The 24,127-nt window shown below is 53.9% G+C and overlaps 1 protein-coding gene across 1 annotated transcript; it reads left to right on the top strand.

Moving 5' to 3' along the window:
* Nucleotides 1-503: 503 nt before the first annotated feature.
* Nucleotides 504-22,291, top strand: SYNGR3 (synaptogyrin 3). The gene is made up of 4 exons (XM_054842600.1): nucleotides 504-685; nucleotides 11,849-12,089; nucleotides 17,750-17,892; nucleotides 19,559-22,291. Exons 1-4 carry the CDS (start codon nucleotides 587-589, stop codon nucleotides 19,766-19,768), a joined length of 693 nt encoding a protein of 230 aa, XP_054698575.1. The 5' UTR covers nucleotides 504-586; the 3' UTR covers nucleotides 19,769-22,291.
* The last annotated feature ends 1,836 nt before the right edge of the window (nucleotides 22,292-24,127 follow it).

The raw sequence follows: 24,127 nt of genomic DNA, 5'->3' as shown, positions 1-24,127 counted from the left end.
TGGCCATAGCACAGGCAGCCCTTGCCACTGCACAGTGACGCTGGCGTAGCGCGGTGACCCTTGCGACACCACCCTACCGCTGGCCATAGCACGCTATCCCCAGAAGCAGCACGGTGACCGTGGCCGTACCATGGTGACCCTGGCTGTGGCAAGGTATCCTGGCCGTGCCGTGGTGTCCCCGGCCATAGCGTGCTGTCCCCGGCCATAGCACAGTGACCATGCCTATAGCACGGTGACCCTGGCTGCGGCACGGTGACCACGGCCATAGCATGGTGCCCTCGGCCGCAGCACGGTGCCGCTGGCTGCCCACGGTGCCCACGGCCACAGCGCGGTGCCCACGGCCGCATCCCGCCGCCCCGGGGCGCAGCTCGGCATCGCTGGGGGCGGGCTGCGCGCCGGGCGCGCGCACCTGCCGGTGCTTCTTCCCCCCCCCCCGCCCGGCGGGTGGTTCCTCCCGCTGCCCGCACGCGACGCTGCGGACGAACCCACGCGGGAGGCGCGCGGGGGGCGGTCAGGCGCGCGGCCGGCGCGAGGCGCGCGCGGCTGGGCTCGGCTCGGAGCGGAGCGGAGCGGGCGGCGGGGGAAGATGGAAGGAGCCTCCTTCGGAGCGGGCCGGGCGGGGGGGGCCATCGACCCCCTGGATTTCCTGAAGCAGCCGCAGACCATCCTCCGGGTGACGACCTGGGTAAGGCGGAACGGCCGTCCTAGCGGGGAAACGGGGCCGCGGGGCTCGGCACCGGGCGCTGGGCAGTGCCCGGGCGCCGGGCAGCGTCTGTGCGATGGGCAGCGCCCGGGCGATGTGCGGTGCCCGTCGCATTGTGCAGCGCCCGTGCAATGTGCAGCGCCCGTTGCATTGCGCGGTGCCCGTGCAGCGAGCAGGCATCGTGCAGCGTCCGTGCAATGTGCGGGGCTTCTGCAGCCGTGCGGCGCTGGTGCAGCCGGGGCGGGTGGTGGCCAGCCGTGCGGCGTGGGGCCGGCCCGGTCCCGGCCGGGGCGGCAAGGCTTGCCGGCTGCCGTCGCTGTTTGCGGGGAGATTCGTTGGGAACGGGGCAACGTGGAGCGGGTGGATGTGCCACTGCCCCTTACCAATTTTGTCCCTGGTGCTTGAGCAGAGGGCAAGCGGATGGGGTGTAAATCAGGAGGCAGAAGACATTTTTCTTCTTTCCATGCTCTATGCATGCATGTGCGTGCGTGTGACAGAAGAAATCCGAGAACCAGCCCTGCCCAGCTCCCCCCATCCTTCTGAAAGGATGTCATATTTTTTGGCTGTTTCCCATCTATGAGTTCCTGCCGTGGAGCAGAGAGCAGGAGGTGGAATGTGCTGTGCAGCCGCTCGGGGAAGGCTTCGCTCACTGGTGGTCCGTGAATAAGCAGCATGGGAAGCTGCGCACTGATGCTCGCTGGGGCCGTGGTGCCCGACTGCCCGAGGGGTAAGGGCAGCCACTAATTCACCTCCCCCAGCCTGGCTTTTTCGTGCTAAGATCTGCAAGCGTGCATGGCACCAGGAGGTTGGCAATGCCTGGCCTTTCCTAAAAGCCCCCAATGGGGACGGTCGGCCTGGCTCTCGCCACGGCCGGCTCCTGGCTCCGGTGCTTGGCCGGAGGCTGCGGGTGAGCCGAGCTGGGCCTGGGGGGCTCGTCCTTGCCCATGTTGCGCCTCTGCTGTGCACGGAGGCTCTTGGCTGCCTGTGCTGGCTCTGTGTCACCTTCAGCAGTGCCAAATGCAGGCAGCGAGTGAAGGAAAGGTATGATGAGAAGATGCTGCCGCCCCGGCTGCCCTCCTTCCACCTGACACGGTGGGTGCATTTGCGGGGCCGTCCAGGGCGGGGTGTCCCGGCCAAGGCCATGTACAACAAAACACGGAAGCATGTGCTTATCTTTAACCACATGAGCAATTCTAGGTGCAATCACATGCTTAAAGTTAAACCACATGCTTAAGTGTTTTGTTGGATGGGAGCCAGCATACCTTCTAGGGCTTTGAGAAAGCCCCGACTCCATTACTGGAGAAGAAGAGAAGCCAGGTATGGGACTGGCGCATCCAGGCTTGGGGTGGATGGGGCATTTTGGGCAGGGTTTGGGCACCTGGTAGCAGTTGTTTCCTAGAAGCATTGCCTCAGTCCAGAAAACTTGGACTGGATCCACCTGGATCCTCCTCAAGTGGCAATGGCAAAGTGTTGGCAGTGGTGTTGGCTTTGGGTACAGTTAGTTAAATTGTTGACCCACTGGTGGTGCGTTAGGCTCTTCATAAAATAAATCTGCCACCACACACCCAGAGAGCTCACCATCCAGAAGGAGATTGGATGCTGCTAGGAAGCAGGAATAGAATATGGAATATAGAGATAAAATAAACATCCCAGCTTAGAAACCATTCATGCATGTATTCGCTGGCTGGTTTATTCAATGGAGAAGTCACTCGTTTCATGGTTCTGCGTTCACAGGGAATCTGTGAAAACTGAGCACTTACGATGACAGAAACGCATCAATTTAACTCGAAACAAGTGCAAGGGGACACTGATGTGGACGAATGTGAGATACACACTGTGCTGTCCCAAGCGTAAATGTTTGCATTATTGAGAGTCGGCTCCAAAGCCCACTGAGCTCAAAGGGATTTTTTTTCTGTTTTTTGGTGGACTGGGGATCAGGCTGCGGAAGCTCACGGTAAAAGTCCTTTGGACCACTTTTCCCAGGTCTCACATTTGCTGGTGGATCTGCTGGGGACCCTTCTCCATCACCGCTCCAGCTTGGGGGTTCAGAGCCCCAGCTGGCGTTCGCTCAGCTGTTGCAGTCCAGTTGCCTGTGTCTTAAACCTGTTCAGCATTTATGGCTCCTTTCCAGTGTAAGCAGGGACTCTAGGCAGGTGAGAGGTATGAGGGGAGGTTTCCTTCCCACCTGCCTGCATGGCCATCACTATTTCTTGCAGCTATCACTATTTGTAAAGCAAAACGTGCCTGGGCTCCTTCTGAGCAGTTGCTTTGCTGCTCTTGCCAGACAGGACCCATGTCAAGACGAGAGCTTGGACAGAGGAGGCAGCCAGAAGGGTTTGCCTGCGAGGTCTCTGCTGCCTTTCTGTTCTGCCCTGACACTCATAATTGCTGCCCCAGGAGAGCGTGGCAGCACCATGGCACGTGGCAGCGTCTGCTCTTTATGGCACCATGCTGGCGGCCGGCTGGGCGGCACGGACCAACGCCCCACCGTGATGTTCCCTTATTCATAAAGCAAACAGAAACTTTCCTGGGCCTTCCTGCCTGCCGTCACGGGGGAGAGGAGCAGCCTGTGCCCGCACATAACAGCTGTGGATGGTTATTCAGAAAGCCCTTGATGGAGGCTTTGAGAATGACTGAATTTAGGAGTTGGGGTGGGCTTTATCATGTGGTTTTCCTTCCTATGCTTTGTTGTTGCATCTTTTTAAATATGTTTCATCTGTACAGTTGGATCAAACCTCAGAGATATAATCTTTGCTGCGGGTAAGACGTTATGTTCCTTTGGTGTGTACAGGAGGGAGCTGCCTGGGAGGCCCCTGGAATGTGCTAGTTTGGGTGGGAGTATGGGCAATGGAGAACCACCATCGGTGCTGATCTGGCCGATAGCCATCGCTGGAATTTCATGATGACCTGCCATCAAAGGAGGGTCCAGCTCTGTTTTGTGACTCTGGTAGCTGCTTTGGGGCTGTGGGTTCAGACTTTGTGCTGGCAAACATCTAAGGGACTGGCAGGTGAATGGTGACTTCAATGTAGAAATCCCCAAATGTAAGTGATGGTAAAAGGGGATTCCTGATTCAACCTGATACAGCAACTTCTCCCTGACAGATATAGTAATTCTGAGTATCTGAAGGCAAAAATCTGCTCCTGGCATGAGCTGTAAAATCAAAAGCTGGAAAGAACCATTTAACGGTTCCTCATTCATCTCTTCCCTCTCCATCTGATGCAGTTTGTCAGATGAAGATGTGATCACTCTTGTGGTTTCCTTTTGAGACATTTTTTGCACAGCAAAACAAACTCGATATTCATGAAGGATGCCCACAGAATCATGAGTTCCTTTCTCTGTGACTGCCAGCACCAGCTAGACTTTCAAGTGGCCACACAGCTTTGCAGGGGCATTGTTCGTTTAACGTAGGTTTAGATACAACTTTTAAAAGGAGTTCTGGAAAGCATTTTCAGTAATTCCTGTGAATTTCAGTAAGAGCAACAGTAAAAGCGTGGTGCCCGGTCCCACCGGTGCAGCCTGCTCGGAAGGGCTGGACCACTCTCGCCTCCACCCACCCAGCCATTCCCTCTGCCTCTCTGGAGCTCAGCGGGAGATCATGTCATTATTTTACTACAACATAGAGGAATACTTCAGTATTTTCTTTAAAATGGTTGTTTCTTGCTCCAATGACTTCCCTGTTGCGATCTGCACAGCTGGACAACCTTGCCTGCAACCGACACATTGGCAGCTGCCTGACCCTATCTACTGCTGTTCTCTCTTGTTTCTTAAAGTTGAATGAATTTGTAGTTCGTCACTTGGATCACTGAAGAGAGCTTTCCCTATGCAGTATTTTATCTCATTAGCCCCAGTATTTTGTTTGGGTTTTCCTTGCAATAATCTTATGCTTTTAAGAGCAAAACCTTTATTAAGAGACCAGACTAGGGCAGCCAAATCTGATTACTTGGCAGAGACACGGCAGCAAAGTGACAGTCCCTGTAGCCTTTGATATGCAGTAGGAAACTTTAAGGACCAGAGGTTACTTTGGCTCAGAACAGCAAAGTTTTTACGTGCTTGGCTTTGTGGTGATACGGGTCTTAGTCCGTAATACAGCAGATCATTGTCTTTCGGCAAGGCAAATGCGCTTTGCTGAGTTGTGACTTTGGCAAGGGACGTGTTGGGTGGTGGTTTGATGCATTAGGAATAGGTGGTGGTTCTTGGAGGGAGGGAATGTGCTCTTCCTGTCCTGGTCCAGCTTTGGTTTGTTTCTCCAGGGGAATGGAAAGGGCGGTATTTGTGCTCATGGTAAAAGGTGTGTTTATTTTTATTAGAAAAAACAAGCTCAGGAGCAGAAGAGCCAGGCAGCAAATGAAGAAGCGTGTGGCTCCAGGATTGTCGCTACTCTGCACCATCAGGACAGAGCTCGTCCTCCCTTCTGAGGCATTTCACACCCAGGGTGAAGCTGCAGGAGTGCTGGCCTGAGGTGCTGTGGGGCGTACGTTTGGGTTTGCAGGGCTACGACATGCAGCTCATGTAAAGGGTAGGAGTTGGAGCCTGGAAAGCTCCCTCACTGGAGCAGACCTTGCCTGCTCCGAGTGTCCTGCAGACGCAGACGGAGGTGGCCGCGTGGCGTACCAAGCACTGAGCTCACCCCAGGAGACATCAACGGGAAGTATGAGGTGGGAGCCCCGGTGCTGCAAACTCCGAATAGCTCCCACGAACTTCAGGGGTTTCACGGACTCTTGAGCACCTGGGGCTCTTAGGGAAGAGCTGCAAGGCTGGTCTGGCACTTAAGGAGCCTGCGGCGATGCTAAGAATCATTAGCGTGATCTCAGCTGCTCTGGACTTTGTCTGGTCTTGGCTGCTTTTCAGTAGGGTCACCAGATTTCCATCTTAATTCTCTCTTTCCGTGGGCTGTAGATTAAAGGCAGAACTTAAATTTAACATTTTTGGTAATAGAATTATACAGAAGTTTCACTGCATCTGAGCTTAAAATGCTGCTAAATTATCATTTTCCTGTCATCACTGGTTCAAAACGCTGCTGGCTTGCCATGTGCTCAGATTGCATTACTAGATTAGGAACTTTGAATGGGCGCTGTGTTTCAGCCAGCATCTCTTGCCACATTAGAAAAACTAATTCAGTAAAAATCTGTCGTGTGGTCATCAATATGCATCCTTCCCAAGCTGATTAGCCTGGTAGACATGTCCATAAACCTATTACGGCCAGCATCATACCACCCTTCTCTGTGCCAGAAACTGCGTCAGGTCTTTCCTTTGTGGTCGTACCCATAGTCTTTGTGGGAGATCTGGCAGTGCTTAAAGTAGTTCTTTAGTCTTCACACCCTCCAATAAATTATGCAGATCTGTGCTGGAAACTTCCCCGTGACTGACAACTGTAAAGATAAACTGGAGAGGGACACGGGACCTGATTCCCCCAGAATTTGAGCTTGTGGGTGTTGAAGGAGGCTGGCCCTCTGCCAAGGGTCTAACTCATCCCTGAGCGGAATATCTGCACGAGGTACGAATGCGACTCAAGACAAGGGCTTAACTGGGGCTTATGAAAACGCTCAGTGCTAGGCAGGATTTGGCCAGTGCTGATTTGACCTTAATTGTTTTCCCTTCTCATTTGGTTGTCCATCTTTCGCTTGCTGGGCAGTGGCTGAGGAGGGAAGGGTGCTGAGCAGGGTGGCATCTGTCTCACCAATGGTCGCGTTAGAGTGGCGAAGGATCACCCAGACATTGGTACTGGCTCTCTGTACGTGTGGTTTGTGCCCAACGCCATTGATTGTGAGCTACAGCACAGCAAATTAGTGGTGGATTATTTTTCTTTCATGCATTAAATATCCTTGATGTTTACGTTAATGGTTGCTTACGTGTGTAATCAAAGCGAGGTTTTGCTGTATCCTACAACCCCATGCCTTCTGGTAATGTTTTTTATAGGTCCCAAATCAAAGTATAGTGCATCAGCAGTGGAGACATCTCACCTTAAAATGGCTGACAGTTCACACACCGAAGCTTTCAGCTTGTGCTCTCTTGCAGTATTTGCTTCTTGTTTTCCTTGCGATGGCTGTGCTCCGACCGCGAGGTCTCCTGAAGCAGGGCTACAGAAGGCTAAAAGCAACGTGCATGAAAAATGTGTGTGTGTCCTGGGGTCCAGCCGGCTCAAGCCCTGGGAGGGAGCGCGGATCTGCAAAGTGTAATTACAGAACTGAGCCAGGCAGCCTGGCTAGCTACCTTCTTCCAGATGGTAGAAATCTGGTGCAGAGAAGGCAGCCACGGGTCTCCCAGCTTTATGCACACCTAAAATGGTGTCTCCATCGTGGGGCACACAGGCATCCCCAGCGCCCTGAGTTCCTGCGAGGGTCTGACAGCAGCTGTGGGTCCAGCAGCCTGAGCGTGAGTGCCTGGACACTGCTGAGCAAGGAACCTGCCCTCTCAGGCTCTCCCCTTTCCTTTTTTTGGGGGAAAGAATGAGATTTCACTTGGTCTCCTGCTGCAGGGCTGTCTGCATGTCCGTGCTGCCGGCAGCCTGCCCACGGTGCACCGTCACGTCCCTGCCCTTCCAGCACAGCCACTGCCGGGGCATCCACCAGCACAGGGCACCGGGTACTCGGTCACGGTCCTCTGCACTCAACAGCCATCACCAGAGAGGACAAAAGAGACAAGAGGTTTTGCCTAAAATAGGGTGAGTGAGGAAAACAGGAGGTGGGCAGCAAGCAAGGAAAGCGGGCGAGATGTGCAGCTGCGTCCAGTACTTTGGATAGCAAAGGCAGCCTTGGAGCAGCAGGCTCCTGCCCAGACACAGCCTCCAACCTCGGGTAAGCAGCATCCCCAGGGTGCTCTCCTGGGTTTTTAGGATGATACTCAAAACCCCTCTGGTTTCAGCCATATTTCCAGAATCCGTCATGGCCGGCGTACCCAGACCCCCGCCGCCAATCGCTGCCGAGACCTGTGCCTTTGTCCTGTGTTACAGAAATGCTTGCTGGCCTGGCAAGGTGTCCCCTCTTGCTTGGAAGCAAGCTTTAAACTGGGCAAACTGGGCAGCTGGGTTTCATTAAGAAGTGAGGTCCCTGGTTTCTTACTGGTTTGGTGTAACACAAGCTCCATCTGCACTTGCACGAGCAGCTGAGCTGCATCATTTTGGTTCAAAGCGCTGCTTGCATCTCCCTGACCAGCGTTGTTCTCCCTCCCAGGGTGTGACCGAGGCACAGAAGCTCCTTTGTGTGGCTGAAGTGCAAGTCTTAATGGAAGGGATGGGAGAAGACAGCTTTTCTCCTTCCCATCCCTCCCCGCAGCTGAATGCGGAGAGGAGCACTAATGGTCTGTGCCACGGGAGCTGCCGGATCCGTGTGCCGGGGGCTCCAGCCGCTCTCTGGAAGGGCTGAGCAACCCACACACCAGGCTGCTGGCCAGGAGACCCCGAGCTGCCAGCAGATTTATGCAAAAGCTCTGGCAGGCGGGATGCGATTCCATACTGGGGCGGCTGGAGGTAATTCAGTTTTCTTACTGGGTCTTGCACCAGTTCAGCCAGTGAGAGCAAATTTGTTGCTGGTTGTGTTGGGTTGTTCAGCTGGAAAATGGAGTGTCCTGTGAATGCTCAGGCTCCTTTGCAAAGCCTGTGAGATATGGAGGAGCCCCGTTAGGAAGGTAGATGGGCTTGGGATGCAGTGGCTTGCGCAGCAGACGCCCCTGTGCCGTGCGTGCCAGTGACCTTGGCACTTGGTCCTGAGTCCTGTCACTGCCATGCCTGGTCACAGGAGCTGCGGTTTTGGGAACAGACCCGACAGGCGGGAGGAGGTGGAGTTGGAGGAGCACCTCTGGAGAGCAGGATTCCTGCATCCTTGCTCAGACCCGTAAAATCTCACTTGCAGTGGAAAATCTGACCTTGTAGTTTTGCTTTCAAGTCGCTGATGAACTCGTGGGTTTGAGCAAGTGCAGTTTGTGGAGGTCATTGGAAAATGGCACTTGTTTTGCATGAACTTTAAAAAAATGTTATGGGTTTTATTTTCCCCCATCTACACACAATTTCTCAAAAAAATTTTTTTTCACCTATATTTAAAAAGACAACGCCAAATCTATTCTCATTAAAATATTTTATCAGCACCAGTTTGTTTTTTTTAAGAATAGCCATAAAAATTCAATCACAGGGGGAGAAAACCCATGGAAAGACTTGTTTTCACTGCAAAGCATGTTTTGACAGGAGTATTTCAGCCGGCGCTGATGTTTTGAGTGCATCTATCAAGTGTGTGTGCTTGCAATTTGTTACCGTTTAGACCTCTCGAGAAGAAGCCGCATGTCCCAGGTTGCCTGCATCAAAAGACTGCGGGCAGCACCCGGCCGAGGGTGTCTTGCGGGGTGAGCTCTCAGGTCGTCCAGCCACTAGAAGGATGCTTTGCTCTGCAGAACCCTCTGGAGTGTGAAGTTAAGCAGTGAAATGTCTGTTCTTTCCATCTCCGTCCCAGAAACGCTGCCTGGGCATCCTCCGTTGACAGCCCCAGATGTGCAAACCTGCCCGCAGGCAGCCGGACACCCTGCCCTGTAATGTCCTTAATCGTATTTACGGGAGCCCTCCCTCACCCATGAAACTGGCACCCAAAAGCACAGAGAAGTAGTCCAAGTTGTTAATCCTGGGAGGACTAAGTAAAACACTTATCGGAGAAGCTGAGTATAAGTTTGCTGGCCTGCCAGAGAAATAATCCCGTGGAATCAGAGGTTCTCAATTATTCATGTTTTCCAGAATCACATTATTTCTTCCAGGGCCTGTTTTATAAATGCTGCTGCTATTTCTGATGGTAAATAACAATTTTGCATTATTTATGAACAGATTTTTACAACTGCTGATATTACAGCTGCTGCCAAAGCACTGGGAAAATTATTATTACTGTTTGTTGTTGTTTCTTTCTTACAATGCAGCCCTCTTGTTCTTTGCATGATGATGATGTACCCGTCACGGTGTGACGACTGAGCGCTCTGTAAGTGCAGCGCCAGCGAGGAAGAGGGTGCAAATACAAATGGGTGACTCAGGTTGCCGTTGAGCTCGTGGCTGGTGCTCGGAGCTGAGATGAGCCAGGATGGATGGGGACAGGACCCTGGGTAGTGGTTAAATTCGAAGAGGAGGAAGGTCTGATTATCTCCCTGTGCCAGCCGTCGAGAGGTCCGTGGGACGAACATACTTTCTATCCCCTGTTAGCACTCCAGGGGAAATCAGAGGCTGCACCTGAATTTTGCAGATGCACGTTTGGAAACCCACATTTCTAGGATCGTGTCATTCAAGAACGGGCTAATTCCTGGGGCTGAGGAGCGTTTCCAGGGCAGAAACCCACTCCTGCTGCAGATACCAGCGTGAGAAGCTGGTGGCAAAGTCCTGGGCTTGGGGTGCTGGGGTAGCTGCTTGCAGGAGCTCCTACACACCCAAGGTGGGGTGTACTCCAGAGGCTGCTGCTTCTGCTCATCCTTTATTGCAGATGACACCCTACAGAGAAAAAAACATCCCTCACCAATCCTTCACATTTTAGTAATTCAGTCCCTTGCAGGTCTATTTCTTTGTTGTCCCCTCCAACATGGGGGAGAGTCAGCGGGCGCTGTCTAAGACCTGTTTGCTCACAAGACGCTTGCATTTGTAAGTAGCTTCAGACAGAAGCAGCTCTGGCGCAGCTTCACCCCAGCACTGGAAGGAGTGTGGAGGAGAGAAATCTGGATTAAATCCTTCGGGACAGGCAAGAGTGAGATATCTGACCAGTGCTTGGGAGAAAATGTGTATCACAATGTTGTGTTAGAGAGTGGTTAAAGCTTTCGGAATGGTTTGCTCATGGTGGCTTCCGCTCTGTTTCACCCAGCTCTGCTAACGCTGCACTTCGGGGGGCACGGGGCTGTAGGAGGTGGCCCATGGCTGGGCATCAGCTCCGTGGGTGAGACGCAGGTGACTTTGCAAAGGCCACCGGCTGCAGTTTTTCATGTGGCTCTTCAGCTGCTGTCTCTGTCTGTCGCCTGTCTCGGTCTCGTGCACTTCGTGTCATGCTGTTACTGCAGAAGATGTAGCGGGGCGTCCAGAGCGGGACCTGCATCATACCCCGAGACCCCAGCTGCTCCTGGGCAGCCGCCGCACTGGGAGTGCTGGAGGAGCCTCTTATCTCTCCTCTTGCATACGTGGCCTCCAGCTGTGTCCTGCGAGCCAGCGGGGCGGGGAGGCGTGCAGGGATGCGGGCAGCCGGTGCTGGCAGCAAGGGACAAGATCAGAGGTTCACAGCTTGATGGAGGGGTGTCTGCGTGCCTTGCTTCCCTCCCTGCTCGCAGCCTTGAAATCCAAACGGTGGTGCTAGGCTCCAACAGAGCAGGTTCCAGAGCGAATTGTAATGCAGCTGGTCCCGCGGCTTCCGCTTGCTGCCTTTGGTGTCGGAGGGATAAGGGAATTACTTTAGCGTGCAGCATCATGAATGGTATTAATTTAGGCAGCCGGCTGCACGCTGCCATCCGGCTCCTCCCCTGCCTGCAGGGACGTGAAACACCCTCAGGTCCCAGCGGTGGGACCTGAGCAGCCACCAGCACCCCCCCCTGCCCTTTTGTCCCTCGCAGGGCTGAAACCAGGTCACTGGATAATGGATGCAGGCACTGCATCCTTCAACCCTTGCTAAGCCAGGCGAAAAATTGCCCTGTCATTCACAGGGCAGCCTGTCCCCCAGCCCCACTGTGCCCAGGTGAGCTGCTCCCCATGCTGCTGCGTCCTGTCCCCCCTCCACTGGGAATCCAGTCCTTCCCTGGGTCAGCCTGCTTAGCAGCTCAATTATCCTCTGTAACTTCATTTCTTCTCGTTCCGCAGTGGCACAAGGGGGTTTATCGAGCACAGCCTGACAGCGGAGAGCAGCACGAGCAGAAAGACTGTGCAGAGACCTGGCCCATCTCTTTATTTTTCCCTTCCCCAGCCTGTCTGGAGAATAACATCCCTGCAGACCAAGCCACTGAAAGGCAGACAGGCTCACAGCGAAGGAGGACCTAGGTACCATCCACCAGCCCATTGCTTTGGGCTACCAACCAGGCGAGAGTCAGGATCTGTCTAACAAATGCCACGTTGCCATGGAGTCAAAGACAGGATTGAATCCAATTATGCTGCTGTTGGAAAACAGAGTTAAATGTAAACAGCAGCAAGTTGTGTCTTCTCCTTCCTTCTGCAGATCTTCTCCATTGTGGTGTTTGGCTCCATCGTGAACGAGTGCTATGTGAACAAGGACAGCCGTGACCCTGACCTGCACTGCATCTTCAATGAGAATGAGAGTGCCTGCAGCTACGGCATCGCCGTTGGCATCATTGCCTTCTTTGGCTGTATCTTCTTCTTTATCGTGGACCTCTACTTCCAGCAGATCAGCAGCGTGAAGGACCGCAAACGGGCCGTCCTGCTGGACCTCGGCTTTTCAGGTACGTCTCTGGCTTTGCTGCGCTTGCGAAGGACGATGCTGGCTCTGTGGGCAGTGTGGGGGTGTTGCCATGACCTGCAGCTCCACGCTTGAGTCCTCCCCTCTCCTCCTGCAGTGTGGCACAACTCGTGTGCCTCAGTGGGGGAGAGCAGGGGTGGCAGATGGGTTGTCTCATCCAGCTCTGAGCACAGAGGCAGCAGTGAGGAAGCCGGTGTGTGTTGGCTTGGGGACAGTGGGGTGTTCCACACGTCTGTGTCGCTTCTGCAATTGGAAACGTTTGCTGAGCTGGGTTTGGTGAGGCCACCTAGAGAAGTGAGGCTCGGTGGTCACATCTCAGAGACCAGACGGGGTGTTTTACCCTCCCGCATCTCCTGTTTCTGGCTCAAGCAAATGTCATTTCATTGATTACATCTGGGTCTGTTTTCACTTTGTGCATGTGTGTTTTGCAACAAAGCAGAAACACGCTTCTACATACCACTGTAACGCCCCGCTGCCTCCAGGACTGCGGAGTGCAGGTGGGTCTGGGCTCCCGAGGGCTGGCATGGCTCTTCTGCACCATCTTGAGCCCCTTGACCCGGGGTTCATCCATGCGAACAGGAGCGGGCAGGATGCTGTGAGCCGGGACAGGCCGTCCTCTGCTCGGCTGCCGTGGGAGTTGCCTGGCTGAGTTTGCAGCTGATGTTCTCCATTTCCAGACTCTTTTGTTAGCAAAGTCTGAAGGTGATTTATCCAGCACAAGCATTGCTGATGGCTCTCTGGTCCCAAATGAAAACATCCGTCATTGCCTCCCTGCACTTGCTTGTTTTTAAGGATGTTCTCTCCTTGCTGGAAAGCTTATTTCCATGGTGCTAGAGCACTGGCATCCAGCCCTCGTTAGATGATATTTACAGCCCCTTCCATGGGGCTCGGTGCCTGCAACCCTTCAATTTAAACAGAAGGGGAACATCATATCCATCTTGTGGCTGATGCAGCGTGTCACGGTGTGAGGTTGTGATCCTCCCTGCCTTCCACCTCGTAACAGCCGTTCTCTCCCCTGCCGGGTGCGTGTGAAACGGTACCGCTCTCAATCTCTGAGCTTGCCATGCATTGCGTGTGCGTTCTCAGGCTTCAGCAGTGAGCTGGAGAAGACAGGTTCTGCCCCGCAAAGCTTTTGCCATGCAGGGGTTGTGCTCTGCTCTGGAGACAGGCTGCAGTATTGCACCAGAGCTCTGCGCTGGTAAATCCACCCGACGCAGCTGTGCTGCCAACGGTGACACTTCGTTACCCCAGGATCGCCCCGGGTCAGTGTGTGCGCTCCAGGTGCATCGTGTCTTCAGCCTGTGTCTGGGCAGAGACGTCCTGCTCCCTCGGGCCATCCCCTCTGTGGGCTTCTTGGTAAGAAACAGGCAGGCTGCTTCCTTGCTGGTAAAACGAATAAATCACTTACATGCAGGTCATGCGGACGCAAGCCTGGGTCCAACACAGTGTCACCTATCAGGGTCTGCAAAGAGTGGTCTCCTGTAGCTCCCCTCCAGCCTGGCGTTGCCTCTGTTCACGCTGCCCAGTACATCTCCCAGCCAGCAGCTCCTTGTCTCTCTCACTGCTCTTGTACGATCTCCGCTCTCCCCGCTTAACGAACCATTTCCCACAGGGCACCCTGGCAAATGCTGTGCTGAAATCCAGCTCGATGCTGACACAAAGGGGAGCATTGTCCAGGACTCTTGTAACAAAGTCTAAGGTTGCAGGTAGACACATCTCCACCTAGGTCTTGTTTTCACATCTCCTAACCCCAGATTTGGTGAGATGCTGCTGACGTGCAGTTGCCATGTTTGCTCCCGGGGACGGTGCGGGTCCCTGGGGTCTGGCAGGAGGAATGGGTCAGCCTGGTCCTTCCCCTCCCCATCTGACCCCGCAGAAATGCCAGGCAGTTGGTTGCTCCCAGAATAAGTGTCAATACAGGCAGATCCCGCAGCAGAGATGAGGTGCAGAGTTTCGTTGGCATGTGAAGCCTCCGCAGTTGCAGAGGTTGCAGCTCACCGCACCCCCCTGCGCTGCTCCCAGCAGCCTCGGGCACCCAACCTGCCAGGAGGCAGAGCTGACCCACGTAATTTGCTTTATTTAACTACCTCCACACTAATAACCCCTGGAGACATCCCCTGTGGAACTCTAATGCTGTCCCCTTCTTTTTTTGCTCCTCAGCAAGGATGGGAGGCTTGCTTTCTTCCTTTTTCCTTGCAACTATTTCATCCATTCTCTCTGTATGCAATCTCTGCGTTATTGCTTGATATAAAAGCCGAAAATGCATCTGGGAAATAACCGGGTGAGGAACATGCCTGGGTACGAGGGAGCTTTGCAAACCGGGCGGTGGGCGGTGGGGTGAGAAAAGCAGGTTGTTTCTGGCCCCTTGCCCGGGTGACCCAGGAGCCTGATGCCGGCTGCCAGCAAAGCAGATGTCAACGGGCAGTTACTGCCTCTGGAGGCTGTGGGGGAGTTAATGAAAGCGTTAACCCACAACTGGCTTTCGCTCAAAGGGAAGAGGACTTGTGCATTGGATCGGTGGCAGATCAGAGCCACCGAGCCGGCTGGGAGGTAACGCTGGGATGCAGGCAGGAGTGCAGGCAGAGGTGCAGGCAGGGCCACGGCGCTGTGCAAATGGCATTTGTGGCTTTCTCTTCCATCTGCTCTTACAGCTGCTCCTGTAGACGTGCGCTTACTTGGGACCAGGCTGTAATTATGGCTGTAACGCATCTTTCCTGGTGTTTGCACTCTGTTGTCTGCAGATCCTAAAACGATAATTATCTACTGATTCTTGCGGTGCTTCCGCATGCTGGAGGGTGCAGAGCTGCTGGCATGCCTGTTTCCAGCTGGAGTCGGGACTGGCACACGTAGCCTCACTATGCTACTGTCAGCTCAGCCCTCTTCGTGAGGTTTTAAAATTCACGGGTAGCAACAGACACCTCCAAAACATCCACTTACACCTGATGCTGCAAATACACCGGGGGCTGGGTGCAGGCACTGCCAGCCCCTCTGCGGGACCGGGACCGTGTGGGTGCCGGACGAGGGCACTGCCGTGTTCCCGGTGAGGCACCAGGTGCGAGAGGAGTCAGCTCTGATCCTGCATGTCTGATTCACGTTATTGGGTGCAAAGTCTCATCTTGAAGGAGTGCTAGCAGAAGGTGAACATGATCGCAAGTGAAAATAAGCGCTGGTACGGAAACAAAAATAGTTCCCATAGGGCTCCCTGGGAGGTCTGATCTCACACACAGGCGTGTGTCAGTCCTCCAAACCTCGGACGACGCCTGGCTGGTGTTTCTGGAGATGCTCTCCATGCCTGACTCCATCTCCTCCATTGGCAGCGATACCTGCCTTCCCGCTTCCCCGGGGAATCCTTTTTCTTCTCAGGGATCCAGGCAGAGCTGGGCATGGAGGGGAAGGGCTTGCTTCTGCATCACAAAACCTCTGGGAAGTCCACACAGGCGGCAGCAGAAGTGATCCCAGCCAGAGGTTTCTGTCTGATGAAGTTAATGGCTTCAGCACTGGGAAGGTCAGCATCTTGCAATTCTCACTGTTGCAGAGGAAGCTGGTAACTGCAATACCCAGCACAGCCAGTGCATTTTTGGAAATGTGCATGATGTCATTTTAACTCTTGAAAACCCTTAGAAGACACCAGTTATAGATGGGGCTTTGTGGCACTGGCCAGCGGGCAGCCCCCATGTTGGGGCTGTGACCCGTGCTCTGTGGTAGTGTCCTGTCCAGGAGCGTACGAGGGAGGATGAACTGCACTAGATCGAGTGTTAAAGAAATAAACAGTCCTCCTGAACAAGTTCACCCTCTACAAACCAGTGACACAGCCTAGTCCTGTTGGGAGACCCCGTGTCCCTTGGTGCCAGCATTGCATGGCCGCAGAGCTTGTCCCTCAGCATCCCTCTGCTCCCCACAGTGCAGCTCCGAACTAACCTGTTGGAAGCTGCTCTTAGGTTTCATCTCTGGTCTTTCGACTTCCAAATACCGCTGTCTCCAGGAAAGTGCGGTTTTTGAGCTTGCTCCTCGAGCACGGGGGGGGCAGTGCTCCCCACTGCCGTGGCATTTGCTCCCCAAGTACCCAGAGATGGAAGCACTGCAGCAGAGCAGCATCTGGAGATGTGGTTCAGCATCTCCTGCACTGAGACCTGCCAGGGGACCACTACCCACTATGCTCACCATGTACTGGTCATCCGAGCTGCAGCCAGCGCCATATCTCAGGCATGCATCTTCTTGCGTCCACATTTAAGGGTTGGATCTGCTGCTGGTAAAGCCCTGGTATAACAGCTGGGGAACCAGAAAGCATCTTTGTCCCTGAGGATGACCTTTGAGGAATAAGCCCTAGAGGTCTTGTTTAACACTGAAAACAAGTGGTCATCCTCAGGGGAAGCGAAAAGGTACATGCAGAGATTTGGGGCAGGTTTGGTGGCAGGCATTAGCGGTATTTGGCAAAGTGAGGCTGTTGTATTAGTCTGTAATTTGGAAAAAGAAAGCCTGGATGATCCTGGCTGGAGGTTGTGTTGCTCTGAGGGCAGTTCAAGGGTTCAAGCACGGCCCGACAGACAAAAGCATCGCTGATTGGGAAGCCCCAGGCCCAGTCATGCAAGAGAAGGAGATGAGGAGTGCGTTTTCTTAAACTGCATGTAGAAGCAAATTCTGAATTTAAGGCTGGGTGTGCGATGAGCCCTGTAACTCCCGCACTGGATGTGGATGCACGCGTGCATTTTATATTGTACTTAGGAACAACTGGCAAGATAAAGGGGAATAAAGGGGAATAAAGGAAGCTTCTTTCATCTCCCTGCAGTCAGACTGTGCTTTGCAGCCGGCTGCCCCATGGGACTGGCAGTGTGGCTGTTCATACTGATGTGCTAGCAATCCCTGACAAGATGCTGGGTAGCTCGGCGTCCTGCCTGCCGGTGCCTGGCGTCCCTGCGTGCACTGACGCCCGGAATCGGTGGATGGGGGGAGCTTTGTGCTGGGGATGCTTGGGAAAGCTGGAGACCCTTAAAACAGGATCATGGAAGGCTCCAGGTTGTGCAGCTCCTCTTCCCAGGGCTGGAAAGCATCACTGCTCCTTACACTGTGTGCTTGTGGCTTGCTTCTGGACTATTTTCTGAGCTCCTTGGCATCAGGCAGTGCTGTTGGCTGGTGATTGAATTAGGGGAGCTGCAGCCCTATCTTGCTCAGCCAGCTTTGGTTCCAGTAAGGAATAATCACCAGAGTGTTTTTGCTCAATCCCACAGAGCCCAGAGAGGCTGAAAACAGGAGCTGACTGAAAACAGGAGCGCAGTCAGCGGAGGGCAGCAGGGACGAGCAGAGCTCCCTCACGTGAAGCCCGTGTGCCTCTCGGCTCCATGGGCAGCCCTGCCGTGCACGATGAGTACTTGCTCGTTTGCTGCGCTCGTGGGATGCACTGGCGTCCCAGGGTCGCTGTGATCCCCGTGTTTGGAGCAGGGGTTAATCTCAGCCTGTCCGTATTCCCGGGTGATTGTTACTTGCCTTTTTTTAAGCTCTCTGGCCACACCACAGGCCAGGGCACCCCAGATCACTGTTGCTGTTTGAAAATCTTGATGGCAGCATGTTTGTGCATCAGCAAACGGGGGTCCTTGCAGCAGAGGAGTCGGTGGGCAGGGACAGCACTGACCAGCTCTGTTCTTTCAGGTTTCTTGTCCTTCCTGTGGTTTGTAGCCTTCTGCTTCCTAGCAAACCAGTGGCAACGGACGACGATGAGCAAAGGGGTTTTGCAAGGAGCAGACGCTGCCCGGGCAGCAATCACCTTCTCTTTCTTCTCTATCATCGTCTGGGTGAGTTCAGCTTCAGAGCTGAGGTGGGGAGAGGAGAAATGAAACCAGCTCTGGGCTCAGCACTGAGCGGGGAGGAGGAATCTGGGGAACAGTTTGGAGAAGTCAGTCCTGGTGGGCAGCAAGGGGCTGTACTGAGGAAACGTGCGGTCCCTCCAAATAGCAGTGAAACTGTGGTTTCTCACCCGGGAAGCATCAGCTCAGTCCCCTCTCTCTGGGGAATTCCAGACTTCCCCTTCTCATGCGGCTGGAAAGTTGCGTTCCCATCAAAAATGTGTTGCCAGCCATGAGCTGCCCTCATTTCAGGGCCTCATTAGACCCCTGGGAGCAGCTTGGTTTGAAGCAAACGAGTCCCCAGGAGCAGATCACTGCGATGAGCTGGTCTCACAGGATGGCAGGGGGATTTTGGGAGCTCTCAGGCTCATCAGCTCACCCTCAGGGGAAGCCAGGCTGGCTCCTCTGCTGCCCACCCCACCTCTGCTTGCAGAAACCCCCTTTGCTCCTGCTTTTAGTCTCTGTGCATCCCCGGGGCCGTACAGGTGCATTTGCCGGGGTGTGCAAAACCCCGCGGGGCTCCTTGACCGCAGCTGCTGGACCCCGCATGTGCCCGGGGGTGCCTGCGCCATTTGGGGGGCTCCTGCTCTGGAGGCTGCACGTGGAGGAGCAGGAATGGCTCCTGCGTCACCGCCACCCCCGCTCCGGCTTTTCGTGGGCAGAGAGCACCCGAGATGTGCACAATTCCATATTGCCTTAAAAGAATTGGGGCAAAAGACAGTCTGGGGCTCTCCAGCAGCAGGTCTGGCTCCAGTTACTCACCAGTTTAACTGCTCCCAGCTCTATTATTATCCCAATAAATCTCTTTTAATCCCAGCTCCCCCGCAGCTCTTCTCCATCACTATATTGCCAGACTACCCGTTTAATGCAGCCGCCAGGGAAGGGCACTGGGTGGGATGCTCCCCCCGTCCCATCAGCATCTGCTCCCACCCGGGGAGGGCAGTGGGACGCCGGTGCCCTGCTCCCGGCACGGAGGATGGCTGGGATGCGGGGTCACACTGGCAGCCCTTCCGCTGGTACCATTAATAAACCCAGAAGCTCTGCTTGATCGGCACACAACTGGTGCTGGGGAGCAGGCACTGGGTGGTGGTTGGGAAGCCATTCTCGGTGTCTGCGGGCATTTTTTTCCCCCCCCAAGCCTGTCATTTATAAACTAATTGAATTGTTAATGAAACCTCCTGAAATAAGAGCAAGCGTGGTGCGCTCACAGCTCTGCCGTCCGCATTTCCCATGGTTTGCGACCTGAATACCGGCAACCTGGAAGAGGGTGAAGGAGTCTCGGCAGAACTGACCTATTTTGCTGGCCTGGGACTCAGCAGCTTTCCCTCCCCACAACAGATGGGTTTATTGGTGCCAATGGCCAACCCCCCCCACCCCCCAGACAGAGCTTTGGGGGTCAACCTGTCACATAAAAATGGCTTCTTTGGCGTTAGGGGTTGTGACCTGGGGTTGGTTTAGCTCTCGGCTATCATGGAGTGGGGCCAGCAGCCGCCTGGGATGCTGCGATGCGCTCGGTGCTTTGCAGCAAGCTGGGGGGGACGTGGGGTCCTGGGGGGATGTGGGGTCCGAGCTGTGGCGTTGCCATCCCCCCCAACCTTCCTTCATCCTGCGGCAGGTCGCGCTGGCCGTGAAGGCGCTGCAGAGATACCGCCTGGGGACGGACATGTCGCTCTTTGCCACCGATCAGTTTGCCACCGACCCCAACGCGGCGTACCCCGGCTACCCCACCGGCAGCGGCATCGAGAGCACAGAGACCTACCAGAGCCCCCCCTTCACCGAGACCTTAGAAGCCAACCCGAAAGGTTACCAAGTGCCAGCGTACTGAGGGGCGAGGGCTGCGTACCAAGAGACCGAGTCCCACGGTGCAGTACAATTAACCGGTTGATTGCAAATGTATTCAGTCCCATTTCTTTAATGTGGCAAGTCAGTGCTGGGTTCCTTACTATTAGCTAGTTGTGCAGTGAATTCTGTACAGTGGTATTGGTTCTTGTCTTACCTGTCCAAGGGTTTTATAAAAGCAGTGTTCCCTCTAAGTCAGAAGGAAGGAAGGTTGCTACCACATCACCTACGCGTGGCGAAAGATGAATTAATGCTCTCTCTGAGGCTTGACGCCAGGCAGTCGGCGTTGGGCTCCGCTGAGTGCCCAGGAAAGCCCAGAATACCTTTTCCTGTTAGAAAACACAGTAGCTGAGGAGTTGTTATTTATCTCGTTCTTCCAGAGCTAACACAGAATCGGTTTCGTGGTGGTGAGGGTGGGTGGGCGACGCTGGCGAGATCGGCCCTGTGCCGCTCCCGCTGCAGAGCTTTCCTGTACATGTTCCATGGAAAGTGCCAAATTCACAAAGAAATAAGTGGTATCTGTGTTACTTTTATTTGTATATATTTACTGTACAAAAAAAAAATAAAAATCCAAACAGGTGTTTCACACTTAGCTTAGGATGCAAGCGGCATGGGGGCGGGCACAGCGGGTTGGGGGTTATGTTGAGTATCCAAATTGCTTCTGCACTTCAGCAGGATTCTGGTTGAGGATGTGAAAAGGTGACTGAGACTGGAAGCCAGTTCAGCGGTAGTTGGCTGCTAATTAGGAATAGCCTTTTATCAGCAGAAAATACGGCGCGTTGCAGTTCCACTTCTTCACCGAGGGGTTGGGGAAGTTTGCAAATTTACAAATAGTTTCTGGTTGGCAACACTGAACACTTACTCACGCTCAGACTCTGAGCTGCCAACACAGAAGGGGTGGGTGTCTCAGCGCCTCAAAGTCCAAGTCAATTAGGAGCGGTATTGAACTTGTATTTTTATACTGGGAGCAGCCACTATCTGTCGTCAGCTGCAGCAGAACCTCAGGGGTGAACGTACGTTTTACCCCGCAGTCTCTCGAAAGGAGGAATTCAGAGAATTGGAAAGACGGGACAGGCCATTGAAGCCTGTCACGTGGGGTTCACGGCCCCGTGTTTGCAAATAGTGGGAGAAGAGAGCGAATGAAAAACTCCCGGGCAAGAAGCTGAGTTTTGGTTTTCGGCTGCAAAATTCCTGCCTTGTCAAAAACTAAATGTGCAAAATCCAGTGGGTCCTTGTCAGCAACCTGCCTGCTTTCCCCGCCTGTCTGCCTGCGCGGTGGCTGTGATCTGAGCTATTTGTCACTAAGGACTGAGCTGAAACTTGAATTCCCACCACCTGGATGGCAGCTCCATCCTTAGAGGCTCCCGGCGGCTGGCGAGCCAGGGTTTCGCTTTGCTGGTTTACGCCGGCAAAAGTTGCGTGCTGCCTTCTGACCTCGTGACAAGCAATAGTTACCGGACTGCCCCAGCTCTCCTTGTAGCAAAAACATCCAGCAGGTTTTTTGTCATCGTTAACACAGCTCATTTCTGCTGCTAAATTGCAAATAAATGCATTAATTAATAAGCAGCAAATCTCATCACGAGCAGTCATTATCAGTGACAAAGTGCATTACTTGACTCCCCTACTATTCAGGCCGGGTTAAATGTGCATTTGCAGGGAAGGCTGGCTTTGCTGGAGCTGAGCTCCTCCTGCTCGCCTGGCTGGGGCTGCGCAGGGATTTTTCGGGCAGCATCTCCCAACTCAGACACTTCTCCCGCACCGCTGCAGCCTCCCCGTGCAGCACGGCCGTACACGGTGGCACCGTGACCTGGCGTCCTGCCGCGGTCCCCACCGCGGTCTTTGCCAACAGCAGAGGTGACCTCTCTCCCTCTGGATGCCTTTGCACCCACTTTGAGGTCCAAACGCTAGCGGGGTACGTAGCTCTCAGCCCCGCTGCCTGGCCCTGCTGCCTGCAGCGGCGGTGGAGGCAGGAGCATGAGCAGGAGGATGTTGCTTTAGCAGAGGTGTCACCTGCTTGGCTAATGCAAGGAGCAAGGAAGAGGTGACCCAGGGGCATCTGCTGGTGGCCTGTGCCAGCAGGGCTTGGTGAACAGTGAGACATCCTTGCATTAAGTAGACCAGGGACACCCAAACCCGGGTATGGTATAAGCCTAAATTAATTACGTGACCCTTGTGATTTTTCCCCTCTTGCTGGGGAAAAAAAAAAGGCAAAGGATTTTAATACAGGGTACGGTAGAACTGTAGCAATATTTTCCTTAGAGGGAACACTGAAATTTTAGCAGCACAAACAGTACTTGTGTTAATATTTTAGCAAAATTATAATCAATTTAAATGTTTAAATTGATTGTATGTGAGATAATGTTTGTTCAGTACATTGTATTTTTTCTAACTATATAACTGTTCCAGAGTTTCCTTGTAACCGTAAAGAACTAAAGCTCTGTCTGACTGCGGGACATGTCCTGACCCCTGGTGTAACCATACTGAATATTACAACATCTGAATGTACGCACCGAGGCCTGCATTGCCTTTCTTTCCTCCCCACCCTCCCACCCGCCGGTGGTGGGACGCAGAGGGGATGCACACGCACACCCCACGCACGCTCTCACACCAGGACTGACCTTAAGCGCAGCAAGGGTGAAACGGGGACGGCTTCAGCATGACTTCAGCCCCCGGCCGAGGCACCGTTGTTCTTCTCGAGGTCAGCAGCTTTATACGGCTCCCCAAAAATCGGTATTACCTTTAACTTGCAGTTGGCACGGTGAGCGTGCAAGGACCTGGCTGCATTTTGCTGGGCAGGAGAGGAGGAGGAGGAGGAGGAGGAGGAGGAGGAGGAAGGGGCTTGGGTGCCCGAGAGGCTTCCTGGCCGTGGGAAGGCAGGACAGATTGCTCCTTCATTAAACTGGAGCCAGGAATAACGTGTCCAACCACACCAAGAGGCACCTTGAGGAAGCTTAACCCTGCTCCCTCCACCACCAAAACTGTCGGTCCCCGTTGGCGGAGGGGAGGCTGTCCCGCTGGGGCGGCACTGGGAGGGGTCGGGTCGGCAGAGACAGGCAGCACGTACGGGCAGGCAGCCCACAATTGGTGCACTTTTTCCAGGCAACAGCGATGGGTTTATGTACGTAGTCGCCCCGTCGAGGCTGCGTCAGCCAGGCAGGATGGAACAAGCCGTAATTAACGTGGTGCCGCAACGCCTAAGACACACGCACCTTGGGAAAAGCATTCGCCCACCTTGAACAAAAAACTTTGTCTGGTTTATTGGTGAGGCTGTTGCTGAACACCCGTGTAGCTCCCCGACCCCGTGGCAGCACGGGCTGGCAGCCGTCGAGGTCCTGCTGAGTTAAAACGCACTTAGAGGCAGGGCGAGACGCTGATCCCAGCCCGGCCAGCGATGCCACGTGCCTACCCCTTGTACGAAATCCTCTTTCTTTGCAAGCCCCCGCAGCGTCCCCGCTAGCTGTTTGGTGTCAGCAGTGCCGTGCATTAACTGTCGTAGCACATCGGCGTGTCCGTGACTCGTCAGTCAGACTAGTGTATACAGGTATGGACTGTAACTCAATATAACCTTACGGGCTTGTGGTTAGAGAATTAGATCCATCGGTGTAATAACTGTAGTATATTGTTTGGGGTTCAAGTATTTGTAACATCGATCTTCGTACTCCTTTCTCCCACTTTTTTTCTCCCTGCGCATTCGCTGTGGTACAGTAGCACTAGCAGCTTTCCTTGTAGCCGCCCAGACCACGTCCTAAAAGCATGCCAGGACTGTGCCGTGAATTTGTGCCACGCCAGCTGCTGCCCCCATGCTGTCCTCGCAAGCTGTTTAATATATCCTCTGTTCTCTTGGAGATCTCAGAAGCCCAGCAGCTAACTCGAGCTTGCAGAGGGCAAGACCGTGCTGCCCTCAGGCTAGCATGCCGAAAGCTTCTGTGTAGTGTTAGCAGTGAATTTGGGTGTAAAGAATAAAATTCAATCCTGTACCTTTCCCGGAGGTGTACTCTGCCCAATCGCCTTGCTCCAGGAGGCTCTGTTGCGACAACACACATATTTTTCAGCACTGAAGTTAACCACATCGGGGTTTTTTATTTTAAATGCATTAAGAGATTTGAAAGAATTGGAATTTTTTCCCAACATTTTTAGTGAGGTGGAAGTTTTGCTTAGCTGATACTTCGTGACAAGATCTCCCCCCCCGTACATGCTCCTGTATCTCACACAGTTTGAGCAGAGCCCTCCCTTTAAGTCACGTCTACAGGCAGTTGGGATTTCACTGGCTGTTTTGCCTGGACACATTGTAGGACGAGTTTCCCACCAGTTCCTGCTACAATAGCAAGCGACAGCTACGGCATCT

The sequence above is a fragment of the Grus americana genome, chromosome 15, assembly GCF_028858705.1.
Source record: "Grus americana isolate bGruAme1 chromosome 15, bGruAme1.mat, whole genome shotgun sequence".
Classification (NCBI taxonomy): Eukaryota; Metazoa; Chordata; class Aves; order Gruiformes; family Gruidae; genus Grus; species Grus americana.
The sequence above is the reverse complement of the archived record's forward strand: the minus strand, read 5'-3'. Positions and strand labels throughout refer to the sequence as shown.